The 23,036-nt window shown below is 36.9% G+C and overlaps 1 protein-coding gene across 4 annotated transcripts in view; it reads left to right on the top strand.

The window, feature by feature from the left end:
• fstl5 (follistatin-like 5) overlaps nucleotides 1-23,036 on the top strand; it is a 158,495-nt gene that overhangs the window by 56,134 nt on the left and 79,325 nt on the right. For all 4 annotated transcript variants that reach the window (XM_051860491.1, XM_051860492.1, XM_051860493.1 and 1 more), the window contains exon 5: nucleotides 22,608-22,804. In XM_051860491.1, the coding sequence (XP_051716451.1) occupies nucleotides 22,608-22,804 (197 nt within the window). The remainder of the gene's footprint in view (nucleotides 1-22,607; nucleotides 22,805-23,036) is intronic.

Raw genomic sequence — 23,036 nt, 5'->3', positions numbered from 1 at the left:
CAAAACCAGAGACTTTACTCGTTCAGATGAAGCCTCCCACATGCTCCTGTTGCATTGCTTTCACCCTCTAATGAGTCTGAGTAATATGCGTTTACAACAAAAACAGCACAGCCGCTAACTGAATACAAATATGTAGATTTCACGTGCTCATAACTTCATGAAAAATGCACAGATCATAGAAAATGGCACATCATTATTTAAAGCAGATTCTCACGACATAATATATTGCGTTGATCACAAGATATTATATCACGGAATGATGTAACATACTTGGCTAAAAACATGTCTCTCATCTTTCCGGGATGCAGTGTGTATCCAATGTTCCCTGAACCGTCCATGTTCGTTTTCTAACGTGGAATAACACAAAATAGATATCATTTTAAAGCTTAGAAACTCAGCTTTTTAATGCATCTAATCATTTTGAAAAACTCCTAACAAGTGCTGAGAAGTGCCTCTAAACCGGAGTTTACCGCCCGTGGGTGCCATCTGGCTGCGAAAAAACTATACTTTATGCTATCACCACAAAATTTGAACCAGATGCAGCTCACATATAGGAGAGCATCACCAAAAAAGAATTTTTCTCCGATCTTATTGCCTTCCTGAGTTATTCCATGTCAAATAAAAAAAAAAATGAAAAATTATATTTAAAAAAATGATAGATATTTTTTGTCTTTTATCAGTGGTTTCTCAGCAGGAAAATGTCCAAATGTAATGTAATTTATATTTTCTAAAAATTTAAAAAGTGTTCTATCAAATGATACCTACCTTTTGACTCTCCTTGCTACAGTTTTGGAGTTATGAGTCTTTACTTTTGTCTATGTTGCTCAGAAAAAAAAAACTCTAAAAAAAGCCTTCAGGTCTTAAAGGGTTAATTAACCAAAAAAGGGAAAATTCTATGTTATTTATTTGTTCCCATATCGTTTAAAACCTGTGTGCTTATTTTATCTGCTAAACACAAAAAAGAATATTCATAAAAGATAGTGTCAAGCTCCAAGAAAGCCATCAAAATCCACAATAAAAGTAGTGCATATGACTCAGATTGTTTAATTAATTATTATTTTATTCAATTGTTATTAATTACTTTATTAAAAATAAATATGTTATTAATATATAAAATATTTATTAAAAAAATCTCCATAATATTGCAATATCCAAGTTATATGGACTACTGTTTTGTGGTCATTATAAACAGCTGTATGTATATTATTCAAAATTCTTCTTTTGTGTTACATGGACAAAATAACAGCACAAATATAAAGTGAAAAATTTGTCTTATTAAGTGAAAAAGAATTCTTATATTGGGGGCTCAAAAAGAAATATGTTCTTTCCAATATTTACTTACTGTACTTTTCGATATCTATTTGCCCCTGAGGAAGTTCTGGGTTCAAATGTGATTCACGTTATACCATCCCAGATCTCAAACTTTCCAACCTCCAACTTCAAGAAAACAGAACTTGCCAATACAGATAAATGAGTTCAAAACTGATGTCTACTATCAAGAGAATTGACTTCCTCCAGAAAACAAGACATCTGTGCTGTAAGATCCACATTAAACAGAGCCAGACTATTGCAAGATTCCAGCCTGGTTTATGATGTTAACACAACCTTACACCACTTTAACCCAACTGTTTATTTTCGGTATATAGAGAACTGTTTACAACAAACAAGATTTTGGGGAAAAAATAGCATATCTGAGATGCACAGTAACTGTGCTCACATTTTAATTGTTCTGTAATTTTAGCAAAGCTGGAGAGGTAAAGATGAGGTCATGCATGGCGAAGCTCCAGGAGGCGTGATTAAACGTTTCAACCCACCCCCGCGGGATTATCTGATCGTGAGCAGGATTAGAGCAGCATCACCACAATCACATCTGTACCAAAAAGTGAGACACAGGAACCTTATTAAGGCTCTAAAATCATGAATGCAGACACACAAGCACAAGGTTTGATGGTTTGTTTGGTACAGCTCGATAAGGGTGTTTGGTTTTTACAATATACAGTAAGCTATTTAGTGAGGATATAGTAGCAGATTAAATGTGAGCTCATGAAAGGAAATCATAGTTTTTGGTGCTTCAGGGTTGTTGGTGCAACTGACAGTTTTCCCTAAAAGGGTTTCTGTACATCTCAACAGGATTTCCTGGAATTGTAAATCTCATCATCAGCTCAAGCGATTAATGATAATGCTGAATGTCATCCGCTTTTTGAAGTGCTTTCCTCACATCTGATTCTGGAGGCTTCAAAGTCCTCACTCTTCCCTTTTAATAATAAAGGCAGGTGTAGTCGACAGGTGTAGTAGCCACTTTTAGGCAAGAGAAAGCCTGGAATACTTGATGTGCCCCTTATGATGAAACATGTTGGAACATGAGGACATAAGTCTTGGTCTGTTCTTCTTCTTCTTCTTCTTTTTTAATGATTTATTTAATAAGACAAAAGGAGTGGAAAGAAGATGGATGTCATGGTTAGTGGAGACATAACATTCAAGATAATTGACTCATTGTCTTGATGGAGAAGCTCTGTCCCAATTTAGATCTCCTAATTTGGTTAGCCGCCCAAGGAATATGATATTATTTCATCACGGACATTCTTTGGTCTACGGGTAGATGGATGGGACATCTCACCTCTCTTATTGCACTGGAATGAAGATGAATTCTGTGCATTTAGCCATAGTGATGTTTGGTTGAATTGGACTGCTTAAAGGAAAAAAAGTCAATGGCCCATTTTGTGTTGAATTGCTGTCATATGGGGAATTGAGGTTCGGAATTGTCTCATGGATCTTTTCGTCTAGAACCCAACGGCTGCTGTCATCAATCTTAGCAAAGCAGCGAAATAAGCTTGGGGAGGACAATTGCTTCTGCCTAGCTAGAATGTTGTAACACCCTGCTAGCTTATCTGTGGGAAAGATGAATGTTCTGGGTGTTACCCGTTACTGTCAGATGTTGAAACCTCTGGAGATTTTTGGGGGAGATTATTGTGAGCTACACTTGTTAAGATGTCTTTTATAATAATATCACTTTTAAGTTTAAATGCTCTCTCTGCAAAACCTATAAATCCAGAATTACTCTAAGGGTTGTGCAGAATTTAATTGAGAATGTGTTTAAATCCTAAATCAACTCCAGAATTTGATTTGAGGTAGCAAACAAGATACATTTGAATTTGGAATGGATGTAATTAGGGCTGCGACTATCGATTAATTTTGATAATCGATTAATTGGCCGATTATTTCTTCGATTAATCTGATCAAAAGACAGATTCTTTTATTGACAAAACACACTATTCCACATCCTGCCCAATGCTGTCCTTCAAACAAAAGTGCCAACTGAATGCTATGAAAACATATATAGTGAATAAAAGAGCTATAAAGGAAAAAGACAGTTTAAATCCCTACATTAAAAATTAAAATAATAATAAAGAAAAACAAAAACACAAACTCACTGTTAACAGATAAGAGGAATGTTCTGCAGGAACAAACATTCACTCTAGACACAGTAACCTGTTACTGTCATTTCTTTATCCTGTAAATGTAAGAAACATCTTACATTTATATTCAATTACACACAGTTATCCCTTTACAGTTACTACTCTCATAAAATACTTGAATTACAGGTTGACTTTTAAACCTAAATTTAACATCCAACAACATATATTTCAGCAAAATTAATGTTTTTGCACTGAATTTTAATTGTCTTGGTTCGGTTCCACGCACATGCCCGGAAAACTCATGAATATTCATGTATGCGCCGCCCACTGAAACCGAAAATCTCAAAAAACTAAAATCTCGTAACACCAGCACTCATTCAGTAAGGTTTAAAGGTTAAACCAGACTGTGAGGATGAGTCTTGACAGGGCAAGCTATGTCAAACATTAAGCTAATGCATTAGCTTGAAGCCTAAAATAAAGAATTCTCATGTTTTGGGCTGCTTGGATCACATACTTTTGCCGCAGCAGCTCACTCTGTTTCCTCCACAATTTTTATATGCATTTTGTCCATAGAAATGCATTATTCAGTGCTGTTATTTGATGCGACTGGTGGAAGTTTTCCGTGCACGGTGGGCAGATGCGACTAATCAATAATGCCAATCATTATCGATTATTATCGATTAGTTGTTGCAGCCCTAGATGTAATATATTAGCATGCATATAATGAATGCATTAATTCACTATTATATTTAATACATTATCTTCCCAAGTCTTCAAAATAGACACACCTCAAAACAGAACTCTTCAAATGTGTTGCATTTCTTGCAATTCAGTAAATTCATCTTCTTGTCATACTTGTGCAGCTCTTCACATTCAGAGAGAGGTCGTGTGTTCATTTCCCTGACTCCAACGGCAAGCTAAGTGCTCGAAGGCATTCATTCACCTCTCAGATTGTGTAGAAACGTTCAAGGAGAGAATGTATATTTGAGGCAGGGAAGCAAAATGTACTTTCCTGTGATCCTTTTTATCTATAGAATCACAAACTGTCCTCCTACAGTATATGGAGTGGAGGAGCTCAGATTGGATAAAATTTTCACTCTCTTTTAAAAGGGCAAAGGATTGTAGTTTTGTTATCAGTCAAGTCAGTCAGTATTAAGTTTGCTGTGATCACTAAAATGCCATGGTAAGGAGGACTGTAGAAGATCTTCTGGTGGCTGTTTGCCTTTAATTCTTATACCATGGCCTTCACCATCACACTGTAATGGCAGCCGTTCAGTGTTTCGATCCCTTCCTTTATCCATCAAAGAAACATTGTTTGGCGCATTACTGGTAACTGAATATCAAATGTCTGCACAGCCAGCATGAAAATACTGTAGAGCCTTTAATGTTTATGAGGTGATATCAAGCACTGTGACACGTGACATGGTTATTTTGATCTCTGAGATAAAACACTTCTGCTCCCCTTTGATTGTCACGGCTGTTTCATGTTTTTATGTCGGCCTTCAGAGAGCATTCATTGTCACGTGTTCATTACTTTGTCCATTTGGGCAATTATTTAGCAGAAAGTTCACCGTGGATCCTTGAATTAAAATAACAGCACAGCGCATTATGGAATACTGTATACTGTAGGACAAGGAATGTAGCTTTATATATATATACACACACACACACACACACACTGATAATAATAAGAAATGTTTTTTGAGAACCAAATTAGTATAATAGAATGATTATTGAAGGATCAAGACTGGAATAATGGCTGCAAAAAGAATCAGCTTTACCATCAATGAATTACATTTTAAAATATAGTGAATAGAAAAACATAATTTTAAATTGTAATAATATTTCACATTGTTACTGTTTTTACTTTTTGATTAAATAAATGCAGCCTTGTTGAGCATAAGAGACTTTTTAGGCAGCGGCTATTTGCATTAAGTGCCAAATATACTAAGGTGCTATTTACAGTAAGTGAAAATAGCTATAGATGCTATTTACACAAAGTGCAAATAACTGTAGATGCTATTTACAATAAGTGCAAATAGCAATATATTCTATTTACACAAAGTGACAACATCAGCATTTTCTTAGCGATATGGTATTTACACTAAGTGGAAATAGTGATATATTCTATTTACACTATAAAAAAAATATCAGTTCTTTGCAATAAGTGCAAATAGTTTTTAGATGCTATTTATACTTATAAATAGTGGCAGATACTATTTGCACCTCAGGATTGTTGTACATTAACAGGATGCAGTAATAACAGAGTGTAAATGACTATATTTATTAAAATTATTAAATGGATGCAGCCTTACTGGGACAATAAAGCCCTCCCTACACCTATCCCTAACTCTACCTGATAAATACTTTATTATTAAACAGTCATTATGCACTATATTTCCACTTTTCAAATATTTTCTTCATTTTTATTGAAAATAAATGCCTTTCCGGTCTGATATGTGATGGGAAAAGGGAAAAGGAAGAAGAACGAGTTTGGCAAAAGGCGGATTCGAACTCGGGTGAAACGCATTAAAAGCTGCTTTCACGTGCCATAGTGCCATTGCACTTAGTGCAAATAGACACTCCAAAATGTTTAACTATAGTGTGAATATATAGCAACCGTGTCAAATATCTAACCTCGTTATTAGGTACTTACTAGGGGTGAAACGGTTCTCGGTAAAAAAAAAACGGTTCTCGTTCTGCACACTCGGTTCGGCACGCACTTGCACCACGGTTCATCTCATTTCTGACGACGCATACGCATCTATAATATGGTTTGTAGAAAATAAATAAAACAGACAGAGTTAGGCTAATGTATGTTTCTGTCTATGGATATGCATTCTGGCTTCCCCTACACTTTGCTCACTGCGAGTGCCGCATGCTCTATATGAACAGTCATTTACGCCGTCATCACCCGGGTGTTGATAGCGCACGAGCACAGGTGAGACCTGAACAGCACACGTTGCTATCTGCGTTTAAACTAAACTCATTTAAGCCTTGCCTATTTAAACATTCGAGTGCAAGTCGTGAAAGAGAACTTGCACAAGCTCTGTGAGAAGATTTGTGCACTCATCCGAAGCGTGCACGCGAAAGCGCGTGTACAGCGCGCAAATATTGAGGTCTCTTTCAAGTCTTGTGCTTGAATGGACAAATTCACACAAAATTACATCAACATGCCCGTCAATGGCAAATATCCTAGCAAGCATAGTCGGTTATGTCTTAAGTGAACTTAAACACTTGAGAAAGGACGCATGTGTTCAGCATCAGTGTACTGATCCGTGTATTATGTCTTAAAGAGACAGCAGCCCTTGCATTCCTACTGTCTGAATGTGTTTTTAATGTTAATCAAACAACAAAAGACAAGGAAATCACTCATTGCTCATGACTGAATAGTAACTTAATAATTAATAATATTTTATCTTTATTTTATTTATACAGTGAAGATTATATGCAATGTTGTTTTACATTTTATTAGCTACTTTATTCAATTTCTGTACCTGAAAACTGGATGAAAAACCTGAAAAGCTTTATTTATTTGTATCTTTGCTTTACTGTATTTATTTTTGCTGTTTGATTATTTGTTCTTATTTTCTTTATTTTTATTTGACAGTCGTAATTTTTTACCTGAACATAGCACATACCGAACCGTGAGCCTAAAACCGTGATACAAACCGAACCGTGAGTAATCTGAACTGTTGCACCCCTAGTACTTACATTTCACATAAGACTTGTTAATACCCCCTAAAAAGCCCCTGAATATAAATTAAATACAAAAAGCAAAGTGGCTGGTATTTTGATTAAAACCCAGCATGTTTGTTGCGGTTCTCCCATAAGGCCGCTGTGAAGATTGTCTGCTGGACAGCCCTATCAGCTTGACTGACAGTCCTTCCCAACCAGCCAACACAAAAAGAAAGCATGAGTGAGCGGGTTGCCAATACCGCAGATTACTTCGTTTATCACCAGCAGTCTGATTACACACAGGCCCAATGCTACAGTGGGCTGAGCCCATTTTTGGACACACATTAAATGAATGGGGTGTCCTGTGATCATCAAGAATGCTGAGATACATTGTGACTTTTTTAGGCCAGCTTTAGTTTTGAAGGTAAACCAAGGACAACCTATAACCATTGAGGTTTTGAATTGCATCTTTTAGAGATATGAACTAATATATATATATATATATATATATTCTCTGTTCCCTTGTCCTCAGTGGTAGCATCTGTCAATAGTCCACAATAGCACCAAAAAAGGGCCTCACACAGAAAAAAGAAAAATAGTGTCAGAGCCTTAAGAAATCTCTCTGTCCTCCTTTCATATCTAGTCTCTCTCTGTCACTGACCCTCAGGGTGGCTGGCTCAGCCGAGCCTTGCCAAAATATTGTTCTTCTTGACGAGATGGTCTTGTCAGCCTCTCACTCGTTATGTCTGTCAAAGTCAGTTCCTCTGAGTGTGTACGGGACCTTCAGCACTTAAACTGGGAATTTCGCTTCCACCAACTTTGCTAAAGCTGACTGGAGTATGCATTACTTGAGTCTAGTGTTATGCAATCAAATTAAAATTGATATTGTGTTGTGGCCTTGCACTATTATTAAACTGTGAATGTTGAGATTTAATAATATATTGCCTGCACACATTGCATGCTTCAAAGACAAGCTTCGTTTAGTATACGGTGTTCAATTCCCCACACAAAACATCTCAGCAGGTGCTATGAGTTTGAATTCCATTGTAAACTCTGATTCACTTTTTGCTAAAGTTTCTAAAAAAAAAAAAAACTAAAAAAAAAACAAACATTACTGGTGTGCATCTTGATACAAAACAATGGAAACAATGTAAGTTGCTTTTAGTTAAAACAGCTCAAACATCCATTTTGGTTTGGGACTAGGCTTAAGTGTTCCAAGTATGTTTGTTCTAGTGTTAATTTCATTAGCAAAAACTATGACGGAAAATGTTTGTCGACAAGCTTTTTTCCCCATAACTAAGATGAGGTGATGACGACACCAAGGTAATTAAATAATAACTGTGACTATATCAACATGCAATATCACTGACGAAAAAAGACGAGACTTATAAAAAAAAAAAAAACAACCTTTATCACAATCTTTTTTTTTATTTTTGTGAACTGTAATTAATACAAACATGAAACTCGACTATATTGTTTGTGATCATGGCAATCATTGTAATTATAATTTTGAGCAAAATAATCATTATAAACAGTTTAACCGTCAAAAATATTTTCATTAACTACTAAACTAAAATGCACAAACGTTTTAGGCCTGGTTTCACAGACAGGGCTTAGATTTAGCCAGGATAAAGCCTTAGTTCAGTTAGGATATTTAAGTAGCTTTTATAAACATTTGTACATTTGACACAGTACCAAGTCTAAATAAAAAAAAAATAGCTGGCAAAATTAACAGTTTGGGCATTTCAGACAGACTTTTTAGTGAGTCATTAAATTATTCATGTAGCAGATTTGTTCAAAAACACTGATTCATTCAGGAACAAAATAAGTGGCATAAATATAAATTTCTATTTATATAAATTTAAATAAAATATATTTAATTTAGTTTGTTTTAATTTTATATATTTTATAATATATATATATATATATATATATATATATATATATATATATATATATGTTGCACACCATGTTGAACGTAAAAGCTGTTGTTTCAATGTGATTTGGCACCATTATGTTTAATGAGATGTTAAATGTTTATCATATAGTTGATAAAATTGCAATTACAATATTTGTCAAAATAATTAATTTACTTTTACCAATCTGTGCAGCATACTTGACACTTCAGAACATTACCAATTTAAAAAAAATAAATAAATATATAAAAATTGTACTCCTTACAGCTCAAGACAGAGTGAGAAGGAGAGAGAAATTGTTCTGTTGCAGTTTTAGAAGAGTGATAATAAGACCCTTAGCTGTTTTAATGTCACTGTCACCTCCAGCCTGAAGAGAAGCCACATCCATGTCTGTCGGCAGGTAATGAGCTCCTCAAAGGTGCACCAGCATCTGCGAAAGTGAGAAATCAGAGATAAAGGGACAGGAGTAAGAAAGGAGAATAGAAAGAACCTGTGACAGGAGAAAAGAGAGTGTGGAAATCAAATTAGAGGTGAAACGGGAGGTAGACAGCTGGAGAAGATGACTTACTTTATGTAGAATAAAGCAGCACTACTGAGACAGGGAGACTGAGAGACAAAAACAATGAAGACAAAAGAGAGAGGGGATAAAAAAAACAGGAAAAAGAACAAAACATTAAGGCAAATGCAAAGTTTTCACTCGCACATCACACTGGGAGAGTCTGAATAATAGCCTGCCAACAAATTGTAAATTTGTCATTGCAACAACTCATATTGATATCCAGCAGCAGGTAGATTGTTATTGAATGCGCTGCCTGTTGAAGTCTCCAGCGAGATGTTTGGTGGTCAGGCACAGCGAGATAGAGAGAGCAGACTTTACAGCCCACTGCGTTCACTCGTCCATTTCTGCAGCGCCAGAACTTGACAGCAATGGCACTGGCCCTGTGCCCTTAAAGACCGGAGTCAGTGACCTCAGACTGAAGCAGAGACTGAAGCGGGTGTGTATTTGATGTATTGAGCATGTAGAGCGATGTACTTTGAGAACAGAGAGGGAAGTCAGCACACAGAGACCCTGATCTACTGCTGTTGCACTGTTCTGGGATGCTCAAAGGGCATCAATACAACAGAGCAATATAAAATATCTCAGGTTTCACTGTGGTGATGCACAAAATGTACAGAAAAAGAGAGACCAAAAGAATTAGACGAATGGAGTGTACACAGCCAATTTTCAGCTGATTTTAGGGTTCATTTAGGTTATTTAATGTTACCTAAATGGCAGATTTTTTATTTTTTTTTTTTTAATCTCAAAAGAGGTTCATTATGCTATTTTTTATGTTATATGTTGTTATATCCATATGTTTAATAATGTTTCACAAAGAGAAACATCTGGCATCGTTAAAAGTTAAAATCAACATAAAATCACATAAAATCAGCACCTACTTGCAAGACTCAAAACTTGCTTTGCTTTCATAACACATTATTCTTTTTTTATCACTGTAGTACTAGCAAACAAAATATTAGTGTGACAGATGAGTTTATGAAACCCAAGAAAGGTTTATTGACTTGGTTTCCTAGTCATTTCCCTTTAAAGGGTAGTTCACCAAATAAAATAAAAAAATCATTCTTTTACTCACCCTTGTGCCTTTCCAAATTTTTATGTATGCATCTGTTCTGTGAAACTTTAATTTTGATTTTAATTTTAGTTGTTGTCTGTACAGTGAAAGTCGAGTAGTTGTTGTCCAGTATTGTTTTGACTTAATTGTCTTTCAATGTACAGTATATACAAAAACAGTTTATTCAAAATATTTTCTTTTGTGTTCCACAGAAGGTAAAAGGTTTTAAATGACATGAAGGTGAGTAAATGATGAACAAAGAAGGCCAAGAAGGATGTTAAAAAAACATTAAAGATGCTGTTGAGTGATCTCAGCTGAGTAGTGATATTTTTTCTGTAATATTCACCCAAAATAATGACGTACAGCTAGTGTTGTCAAAAGTACAGACTTTACTACTGACATTTTAAAAATGTGACGCTTTGAACGCTGTTGAGCAGATTCATAAACACTTCTGATTGGCAATGGTGTTCACGCGCTCAACATATGTCTGTGATTGGCTACAATAATCAAGGCACGGGAGTGTTTGAAAGCACACGGACATGTTTGAAAGTGTTTTGAAAGTGTTTTGAAAGAGGGAGCGTTTGAAAGCAGGTGTCTATCAACGTAGTATCTGTGTAAGCGAAGAGCGTCATATTTACAACATGTTTTTGAAGCGTTGACCATTGTAGCCAATCACAGACATATCTGATGAGTGCGTGAACACAGTGGCCAATCAGAGGTGTTTACGAATCCGCTCAACAGCGCTCAAAGCATCACATTTGGTACCGAAGTTGGTACTTTTGGCAACACTACTTAGGCTGCATTTACACTTTGCATTAACATGCGATCACCGTGATTCGATCAAGCAGATCAGATCATTAGCCAATTAGGACATGGCGCATTTACATTTGTTCACATCAAGTGGCCTCTGTATCTGGATAACTGATCGGATTTCCCGCAGAATATTTAAATTAGGTTCAAATGGCTTCATAGCGTAAAACAACTTTCACTTTAGCCTCTATCAATGCAGTGCACACAGCATGGAATTTTTGTGATTTATTCCACAAAAGTACAATCGATCACAAATAGAGAACTTAATGTACCAATTTAAGTTTCCCAACATTAATCTTGTATGATGAAAAAAATTATTTTGACGCATTTCATGATTGAAAGGAGCGCGCAAGCATTTGTTTGTGTAATATGTAACGGCAGAATCCGAACACTTTGTATTAAAGAAATAAAAGAACGCACATCACATTAAAGAACATTAATTAGAAATAAACAAGGGTTAGGCTTAGGCTATACGACACCAGATAAGAGTAAAGATGATACAAATTAAACAATGTCCTATTGCTTTCACTCACTTGCTTTACTTTCCGATGCAATCTCCGGTCTTAGATCAAATGATTTTTTTTTAAATGAAAAAATAGCTACTTCCAGAGTTGAAAAATAACAGGGTTGATCATGTTAAACAAGTCACATCATCCAGGTTTAAAGTTATAGCGTGCAATATTGGGAGATTAATAAACTGAAACAATAAAAACATACAATCGCCTCGTTTAGATAATGTTGCACAATTAAAATGAAAAAATGACACAGAAGGTATCATGTAAGTCTAAATAAACTGTTTTAAAGAGAGACGTTTATTGTAAAGTTCAACGAAGTTTAATTTCTTGTCAAAACTGCGTCTGTCTATTATTTTCTGACAGCCACGCGGAGAGACTGGGCGGGGATTTAAATGAAGTCGCCCTCCGAATGTAGATACGATGGCTGGATCGCGTTTACATTACACTATATTAAACGCAGCCTTACAGCTGAGGTCTTCAACCCTGCTCCTGCATGAGGACCCACTATCCTGCAGAGTTTAGCTCCAACCCTAATCAAACACACCTGAACCAGTTAATCAAGCTCTTCAGGATTGCTTGAAAAATCACAAGCCAGGTGAACTGAAGCAGGTTGGGAATAAACTTTACAGGACAGTGGGTACCCAGGAGCGGGGTTGAAGAATTTACAGCATCTTTAATGGCTGCTTTATTATTATTTCTTAATGAATTATCTAAATGATAATATTGGCTCGTTAATGTTAACGAGCCATCAAGCTGTTTTTATTAATGCCACCATTCTAGACCCACCTTCGGACAGGACTGAATTTCATTTGATCTAACTAGCTTTTCCAGTGTGGTTTTCAAAGCGAATCAGGGTCCCATCACACAAAGTGGATCAAACATGCAGATATGAATGCAGGTGGCCGTCTAAACCGATTTCAAACTGAGAGAGATCAAACCGGCTTTTCCTCTGTGTCATTCCTCTGGGCTGCATGGACGTATCAAGTTTTGCTTCAAAGTAAATCACGCAGGCCACATGAGAATGGTTTCATAGCTTGTACGGAATGTCTTTGTGCTTAATGCTGCATTTGTGTAATGCTTGTCAAAGAATACGGATATTTTGAACAGTTTCAAGAGGCTCTGGCACATAGACAATAAAGTGGTGTTTGCTATTCAGCACACTGAATTAAATTCCAATTTGTTTTCTGAATTTGAATTGAGGTAGCAAACAGGATATAGAATTTAAATGTAAGGACATAAAAATTAAATTCAAAGACCGTGCAATTTTTAACAAAAAATGTCAAGACAACCTTTGAATATAGGCTAAACAAAGCCTTGTTTTTTTCCCCCCCAGTTTGGAATGACATGAGTGTGAGTAAATAACAGAATATTAAATTAAAGATTTATTGTGTGTGGTCTAAAGAGTGAACTATCATTGTTCATGACTATATTTAGTTGAATGTACACCGATCAGGCATAACATTATGACCACTGACAGGTGAAGTGAATAACACTGATTATCTCTTCATCACAGCACCTGTTAGTGGTGGGATATATTAGGCAGCAAGTGAACATTTTGTCCTCAAAGTGGATGTGTTAGAAGCAGGAAAAATGGGCAAGCATAAGGATTTGAGTGAGTTTGTCAAGGGCCAAATTGTGATGGCTAGATGACTGGGTCAGAGCATCTCCAAAACTGCAGCTCTTGTGGGGTGTTTCCGGTCTGCAGTGGTCATTATCTATTAAATGTGTTCCAAGGAAGGAACAGTGGTGAACCGGCGACAGGGTCATGGGCAGCCAAGGCTCATTGATGCACGTGGGGAGCGAAGGCTGGCCTGTGTGGTCAGATCCAAGAGATGAGCTACTGTAGCTCAAATTGCTCAAGAAGTTAATGCTGGTTCTGATAGAAAGGTGTCAGAATACACAGTGCATCGCAGTTTGTTGCGTATGGGGCTGCATAGCTGCAGACCAGTCAGGGTGCCCATACTTACCCCTGTCCACCGCCGAAAGCGGCAACGGTGGGCACGTGAGCATCAGAACTGGACCACGGAGCAATGGAAGAAGGTGGCCTGGTCTGATGAATCGTGTTTTCTTTTACATCCCATGGATGGCCGGGTGCGTGTGCGCTGTTTACCTAGGGAACATGGCACCAGGATGCACTATGGAAAGAAGGCAAGCTGGCGGAGACAGTGTGATGCTTTGGGCAATGTTCTGCTGGGAATCCATGTGGATGTTACTTTGACACGTACCACCTACCTAAGCATTGTTGTACACCCATGTACACCCTTTCATGGAAACGGTATTCCCTGGTGGCTGTGGCCTCTTTCAGCAGGATAATGCGCCCTGCCACAAAGCAAAAATGGTTCAGGAATGGTTTGAGGAGCACAACAACGAGGTTGAGGTGTTGACTTGGCCTCCAAATTCCCCAGATCTTAATCCAATCAAGCATCTGTGGGATGTGCTGAACAAACAAGTCCGATCTATGGAGGCCCCACCTCGCAACTTACAGGACTTAAAGGATCTGCTGCTAACATCTTGGTGCCAGATACCACAGCACACCTTCAGGGGTCTAGTGGAGTCCATGCCTCGAAGGGCCAGGGCTGTTTTGGCAGCAAAAGTGGGACCAACACAATATTAGGAAGGTGGTCATAATGTTATGCCTGACTGGTGTATACTGTGACGTCATATATTATCGTACTCTATCCTATAAATTAATACTCCAAATATAATTAACAGAGGCTAGCCACAGTCTGTTAGATGCAGCCTAACACTTTTATTTGTCTTCGTGTCTTGAATTGCCTCTCACAAACTTGTTTGTCACAGCTCCTGACTTTTCCAAAGTAATATGATGACCCAGAATTCCCATTAGAATGGGCAACCAGCCGTGGCACGCTTCTCGCTGCTGGGCCACGGGTCACAACCATCAACTGCACGTCCTATGTGAGCAATGCCATCGTACTTTCATTTATTCAGGAACACACAAGAGGATGAATCTGGGTTCTTGTTAGACATGGACTGAGTGCTATTACCACCAGACCTGGCGTGCACACTCCCTGTGCATGTTTACTGAGATGAGAAACAGCTGCATGATAGGTCCATTATAAGTGACCTTCTGTAGCACTAGAGGTCTCAGTTGTGTCATACATTGGAGGACGGATATATATTTAATGGCCCTCACCCATAAGAAACCCTCTGAGGGATGAAGGTTAAACAAATAAAGACAGGAAGGTCATTGTAGAACTTTGTAAAAGTGCTCCTCTGTGGGAGAAAGTTGGAGAGAGAATGCAAAGATAGATCAGTTTGAAACAATGGCCTTTCTAATTTTTGTTCTTGCTAAGTAAAACCTATTTCTGCTGGGTAGACATTTCATCCACCTTCTGTATAAACAACCTACATAACTTATGTTCTGGCTTGAACTACAGCATTCTTGCAAAATATGGAGCATATAAGCTTCTAATGCAGAATGAATAATTTCTTTAGTTTATTATGCTTTTAAACCTATTTTTGTGAAACATATGTTTCCATGAGTAATTTTGCCAAATGTTTTCATGAGTAAACTGTTTTTTTTTTTTTCTCCATATTAAGAAATTGAGCATTTTGAAGTGGCATATGCCTTGAAAAGACACACAATCCCATGAACAGAGGACAGAAAACATGTTGAATGTCATGACACTGGCACCTTTGGTGTTTGTACAGTTGTCCATTTTCTCTTAAAAGGTAACTGCCAGTCTAGCAATTAATACTTTCCTTTTTTAAAACTGCTTTGAAGCAATTATTTATTTGTGGTATACAAATAAATATACATATACATATCCAAACATATTGGCCACATACACACTGTAAGTTTCAGGAGTGACAACCGCATTTAAATACGGGAGTGAATACTCTAAATTATCATTACATGTATGTGCGGAACGTGACTCACTCTCAAAACTCTGATGATTGATAGCTTGGAAACCATAGCAACGTTCTGGTTCCTTGTGTGTTTGGGGTCTGTTATTGTCACCAAATTAATATTACAGCGAGAAAATACTCGTTTTCAGCAATTTTAACCAAAGCAGAGTGGACGGACGCGTCGTGTTTTGTTTATGCTAATAGAGACTGCTTCACAGAGCGCACTCTCGCGGTGTTGCCATGTTCACTTATTTCAAGAGTTTGAGCTTTTTGTTTAAGCTCGGCTCATAAAGCGATTGAGTTCACGGAATTATTAAAGTGAGCAGACGCGGGTCGCAATATATTTGGTCTTATTTTCAGAATAAAGCATTTGGATTTATTTCATTTTATCATGGGCTTGTTCTTTTTTGCGGTTTTTGTAGAAAGATCTGGCAACCCTCAGTGCTCGTGTTGTTTTCCTTGTGATTAACCGCACATACAGATAAGAGAAACATCTCTCATGCACGAACTGAACTAGTTGTTCAGTTCGGTTCCGTACACACTGCGTGCAATTTCTGTAAATGCGGTTGTCACTTTTTTTTGTCACAATTTTACTGAACTGTGTGTGTACAGAATGCGATTAAGCACTAAAAGGTGAACTGACAACCATATTTAGCTGCAGTGTGTACGTGGCTATTGACTCATGCTTTGTATTTTGGGACCTTTGATTGTTCAAACTGTTTCTGGGAAGCGGACCTCTTGAAACTCTGAAGACTTTTAGATCTGAAGAACTTTGAGTCCTTTTATACAAATATACAATAGATGTTGCAAATATTTAAGCTTACAGAACAAAAGAAAAACACAATGATACTGTAGCTTGTTTTTTTTTTTAATATAAGTCAGGATCACAAGAAAAATAAGTATTTTCAAGTAAACAAAAGACAAAAAAAAAATACTGTGGGTGCTGTGGGAAACAATTTGTATTTTTTCAATTCCCTGTTCTGTCGCCATAATATCTCTGTACTGCAAATTAATCTTTGGTACGTATTTCCACAAACAAGATTTCTCACAGCTTCAGTCCACACTGAAAATCAAAGGACACGCAGATGGGCTCCTGTTGAAATGCCGCTCATTCATGTAGGTCTGATTCAAGAAATCTCCAGCTTTTCACACATTTCAGAGTTCAGCCTTCTTGCACGGTATAGCAACATTGCTGGATCTGTACAGCTGTCATATCACAGGTAGATGATGCAGTATGAATATTCTCCCAGTCACACAACTGCAATTCTGGAATATGATAGAAAACATGCAGTTCTTCATTTGCCACCGAGCCAAAAAATATGAATGCTAATGTGCCGTGTGTGCAAAAGTGCAGGCACACATTGGTTTGATGACACTGACCTTCATCTCCTCTGGGCAAGGTAGTCGGTACGCAGCCATTTATCTTTTATTCATTCTGCCATTTCTAAGGAAGGAAGCTTTCCTGCCACGATGGCTTGTCAAAGTAGAGGCCATTTTGTGATGTGTGGCAAGCTGTGGCTGATCAGCACACATGCACACACCAGGCTCAGACACATATATATTCATATTTCTCAGTATATCACACACACACATTGCAGTTAGTGGTGCAGTCATGTGGAGATGATCTGTGAATGACTTGACATCTGTCAGAGAAACTAGTTTGACAGTCTTTAAAACCAGCTGCTTTTCCTCAACCTCCATCTCCCTCTTTCGCTTTCATTTCTGTTTCTGCCTTTTATTATCCATCTCTAATGCTCCAAAAACAACATCGGTATTCTCACAAGAAGCCACGCTACACCACCTGAGCTACATATAACGACAAAAACATCTCAAATATTGTCAAATGCTTTTTGACAAGACTTCCCAGCCGTTGTTCCCAGCAACTGTTTTAAGTCCCTATACCTCCTTTCCAGTGCTTTCTCTGACGCGATTGCTAGAATAATGTGCAGAGTCTGTCCTACTCTGCTGTGTTTGCGTAATACCGAGCAATACTTGTGCAACCCATTAGTATTGTCAAGACAGCAGTATAGCCTTTTTTCTTTTTTTGATGGACATAATGATTCAGCTGTTTGAACATTTATACTAAAAATGTTAAAAAGAGGTGTTCTACCAACAGAAGAGGGGGTGCAATCAAAAATCAAAAATGCAAGTAAATTGGAAAAAGGTACAACACTCACTCTTGAAAAAATCCAACTTTGTTGATTAATAAACGTGACGTTTCAGCCATTGTCAAGGCCTTCATCAGACATCAAGAGCAACATTATCACATACTTCTTTATACACTCTTGCAATCAGCAACAGGTGTGCTACTCTACTAATTGCGGGAGTGGTTTCCTAACAGGATTAGGGGAGAAAGAAAGATAAAAATAAAAATAAGATAAAATAAGATAAAAATTGCCAAAATAAAAATAAAAATCAATTTTTTTTTTCATCAAATACTGTTGTACAAACATAACATTGATGACATTTTTGTGCTGTTTTAAGGAGATTTAGGAACTCTGAACTACTTTTTTCTATAACAGATCATCTTTAGTTCACAATGTCATTTAGTGAGGAAACCTTGAATTTTTTGGATGTTTGTGTCACTAAGTCAGGAAAATCCAGGTCTTTTTAGGGGGAAAAAAATAGATAAAAATAATTTTTTACATACTCATAGCTGTCATCCACCCTCGCTTAAGTCAGCTGCATAGAATTAAGCTCATCTGTTTAACAGAGAATTCATTTGAAATTATATAAAGTTAAATGTTTGAAAAAATTTAAGAAAAAGGCTATAGAGATTGACTGTGCAACGGATAAATTAAAAACAATTTAAAGGGAACAATTACTTGTTTCTGCTAATACAACTCAAAATATTAAAAGGAATTCTTCTGTGCAGTTCATCACCACATATACATAAATATTGGCATGTTTTACAATCAGACCCAGATCTTTCTAAAACATTTAAACATCCCTCATTGATGTAATTTTGTAAAGCAAAGAATTTAAAGAACTCTTTAGTTAAGGCTGATGTATGCACAAGTCCTTCCAAGCCTCTGCCATTTGTAATTCCTCTGGGTAGCTATAAATGTGGAGACTGCACTCAATGTCAGTATACTAGGAGGTTGAAATATTTCTCACATCCTAGAACAGGTAAAAATGTATTTATAAAAAATGCCATCACTTGTAATTCATGTAATGCCATTTATGCTATACGCTGTCAATGTGGAAGGTTGTATGTTGGCGAAACATCAATAGAATTTACATTTACATTTAATTATTTAACAGACGCTTTTTTCCAAAGCGACTTACAAATGAGAACAATAGAAGCAATCGAATCAACGTGAGTGCAACAATATGCAAGTGCTGTGTCAAGTCCCAGTTATTCCAGCAAAGTGCACGTAGCAAGGATTTTTTTTGAAGTAAATAAATAGAGAGAGAGAATAGAAATAGAAAAACTCAGTCAAGTGTTGACAAAAAAAGATGTGTCTTTAGCAGTTTTTTGAAAATGGCTAAAGACTCAGCTGCTCGGATTGAGCTAGGCAGGTCATTCCACCAGCAGGGAACAGAAAAGGAAAAGGTCAGTGAGAGTGATTTTGTGCCTCTTTGGGATGGCACCACAAGGCGCCGTTCACTTGCAGAACACAAGCTTCTGGAGGGCACATAAGTCTGTACACTTTAAAAAAGAATTGTTGGTTTAACATAAAAAAGTAAGTTACCTGGTTGCCTTAAAATTTTGAGTTTATTGAAATTAAAAATTTGAGTTAATACAATGAAGGTGAATGGTTTAATCAATGGAAACTCAAAATATTATGTTATCTGAACCACATTAATTATCTAAGTTGATTTGACAAAAGAAAAAATGTTGTGATAACAAATCATGAAAATAATTTTTTACAGTGTAGTTAGTAGTAGTGAGTTTAGGTATAGTGGTGCAGACCCAGTGCTTGTCTTGAAGGCAAACATCAGAGCTTTACATTTGATGCAAGTGGCTATTGGCAGCCAGTGTAAACTGATGAGGAGAGGTGTGACGTGCACTCTCTTCGGCTCATTATTGACCACTCTATGACCCATTCTGGATCAGTTGCAGAGGTTTGACAGTGCATACTGGAAGGCCTGCCAAGAGAGCATTACAATAGTCCAGTCTAGATAGAAAAAGAGCTTGGAAGAGAATTTGTGCGGAATGCTTCGATAGGAAGGTTCTAATCTTCCTAATGTTATATAAGGCAAATCTGCAGGACCGGGCCGTTGTAGCAATATGATCTGTGAAGCTTAAACGATCATTCATCACAACTCCAAGGTTCCTGGCTGTCCTGGAAGGAGTTATGGTTGACAAACCTAGTTGAATGGAAAGGTTATGATGAAGTGTTGGGTTGGCACCGACCACAAGCAGTTCTGTCTTTGCAAGGTTGAGTTGAAGGTGGTGGTCCTTCATCCAGGCAGAAATTGCTGTCAGGCAGGCTGCGATGCAAGCAGCAACCGTCGGATCATCTGGTTGGAATGAGAGGTAGAGTTGTGTGTTATCAGTATAGCAGTGATAGAAAAAAACATGTTCCTGAATGACAGATCCTAGTGATGACATGTAGATGGAGAAGAGAAGTGGTCCAAGCACTGAGCCCTGAGGTACCCCAGTAGAAAGATAATGCGATTTAGACACCTCACCACTCCAGGATACCCTGAAGGACCTGCCTGAGAGTTAAGACTGGAACCATTGGAGTGCGTTTCCCAAGATGCCCTGTGTCATGAGGGTTGACAGGAGGATCTAGTGGTTAACTGTGTCAAAAGCAGCAGTGCTAATAATGTGAGTGAGTGCAGGTACAACTGAAGAAGAGATGGCCTGAAGAAGATGAGTGGGGATAGGATCAAGCGGACAGGTAGTAGGGTGATTGGAAAGGATGAGTCTGGAAATTTCTGCCTCCAAAAGCGGAGAGAAGGAGGGGAGAACATGTGTTTGCCATTAAGATGTGTTTGTCAGTATGTGGTGGCTATTATAATAGCCTATTATAATAAATCACTATTATAATAAATCATTGAATCGTTTGTTCAACCAATTTTTTTTTTTTTTTTTTCCAATTCAGGGATTAAATATGCGAGTCATTGAATCATTAATTTAAAATGCCAAATCACTGAGAATTAGTGAAACGCTATGCTACTGTGTGTTGCTCGTTCTGTTTTGGTACAGAGGTTTTGTTTGGAACTATTTTTATACTACATATTTCCTTACTCTTGCAGTACTTTCTATTGTTGTTTAATCTTATGATTGTGTGGGTTGAAGGGATGTTTTTCTTCATGAGTTAGTGATAAGAGAATGTCTCAGTTTCAAGGTTTTTAACTTCACAGGACAATGTTGTGAAGCAGTAATTTTTCCATTGTTTTTGCAAACAATCTACAATCCACAGTCCACAAATCCATACTTGTTGGATTTGTACTGGTCAGAGGAATTCCGAGCATTGAGCATTGAGACATTTAGACAAAGTTTGAGCATTAAAACATAAGAAACTGAGATTATTCAATAAACTCTGCTCTTTTTATTATCATCACTTCATCTCCTGCTTCTGCTCTTCCCTGGCTTTCTCAGTAAAACTCTCAGGCTGATAGAAGACTTATATCTGCTGGCAGAGATTCAGTGTCCGGGGTCGGATCTAATATATTTGATTCAACTGACGTGGAGATCTAACATTTTGGCACAATCTAACACACCTTATCTTTAGCGTAAGAACAGGCGTGGCCATCTGTAACTTAAATGTGCTACACTTTTGGTGTCATTCACTTCCAGTCATTTTAAGTGTATGCTGCTTGATATTGCAAACTGGCATTCGATATCATATTATTTTAAGCTATTATCATAATCGGAAGTCTTACACATTGACAAAAAATAGCTGCATTACAAAATAAGGTGGACAAAATTTTACTGATTATCAATATATAGCTGTGGTTCGACCTTAGGCAGGTAATCACAGTCATACTGATATTCATAAAAACGGCAGGAATATAGTACTTTTGCTCATGTTATATTGCTTCTGTCTATATACACACACCGAACACATTTATTTTATAGTATATTTGTATTTATTTATAACCTGGTTTAAATCATCATCCCTATTTTTGACTACCTAAAAGAAAAATTTAAATGTTATGAAATGTTTATTAAAATGTTTATATATATATATATATATATATATATATTAAATAAATATTAATATAAATGTTTCAAGGATTATTAATATATTTTTGTATTTTAGACAGTTTATTGTGATCTTTAAAAGTCAGATGTATTAAATATGATGCATAAAACCAATTATTGCATTTTTTTTTTTTTTTTTACCATTATTTTATATTCAGTCTTTGAAAGAGCACAGATTTTGTTTTGAATGTTTACGAGAATGCATTTCGTTCAGAATCACTATTGACATCTATTTAGAGTTCATTGTCATTTTTCATTCTTATACCTGGTAGAACATGGTGCTAACAACACCAAGTTTGAGGGTTTGATTTCCAGGGGATGCAGAATAAAAAAATAAAAAAAAATCCTTTGAATGCACTAATAATTCACATTTGATAAAAGTGCCTGCCAAATGTATAAATGTAAGTACCTTTGGAAATCTTCAAGTTCGTCTGATTCTTCTTGTGAGATTCACAAAATCTGCAAATTCTCATCATTTATTTACATGACAGACTTGTTAGATTTCCTCACATGACCATTTGTGAAAAGGGCTTCATATTGCCACAGTATTGATGAATTAGTAATGCTGCAGAACCACAAATCCATCTCCATATACACTGATCTGACCACCATTTCTCTCCCACTCTTCACAGATGATAACTGTCGTCTGGGAGATTATAAAAAATTGAAGACCAAGATGTTGGACTTGCACGCTCAGAGATACTTGACCTCTGGTAACCATGGCAGCCATGAGAAGGAAATGGCAACTAGGAAGCATCTGGTAGACATGATGTTCAAGCGCTTTGACGCAGATGGTAATGGAAGAGTTGACAGCAGTGAGCTCTCACAGGTAAGACTGAACAAGAGTGTGACTAAATCAGTCTCATTTCTTTCACCCATTTAATTGATGTTGCAATTAGGTGGCATCTTTTGACCTTCTTAATGTGCATCTGTCATCTTAATGACCATTTTTAAATCAACAGAAGAGGTCAATTTTCAGATAAAAGATTTTGCAGGGATTTTGCAAATAAAAAGGATGGATTGGGGTCAAAGTGTTTGGGCCTGTTGAGTGAGCTGTCATT

This window comes from Ctenopharyngodon idella, chromosome 14 (assembly GCF_019924925.1).
Source record: "Ctenopharyngodon idella isolate HZGC_01 chromosome 14, HZGC01, whole genome shotgun sequence".
Taxonomy (NCBI): domain Eukaryota; kingdom Metazoa; phylum Chordata; class Actinopteri; order Cypriniformes; family Xenocyprididae; genus Ctenopharyngodon; species Ctenopharyngodon idella.
Note: the sequence above shows the minus strand (reverse complement) of the source record. Positions and strands in the feature narration are given on the sequence as shown.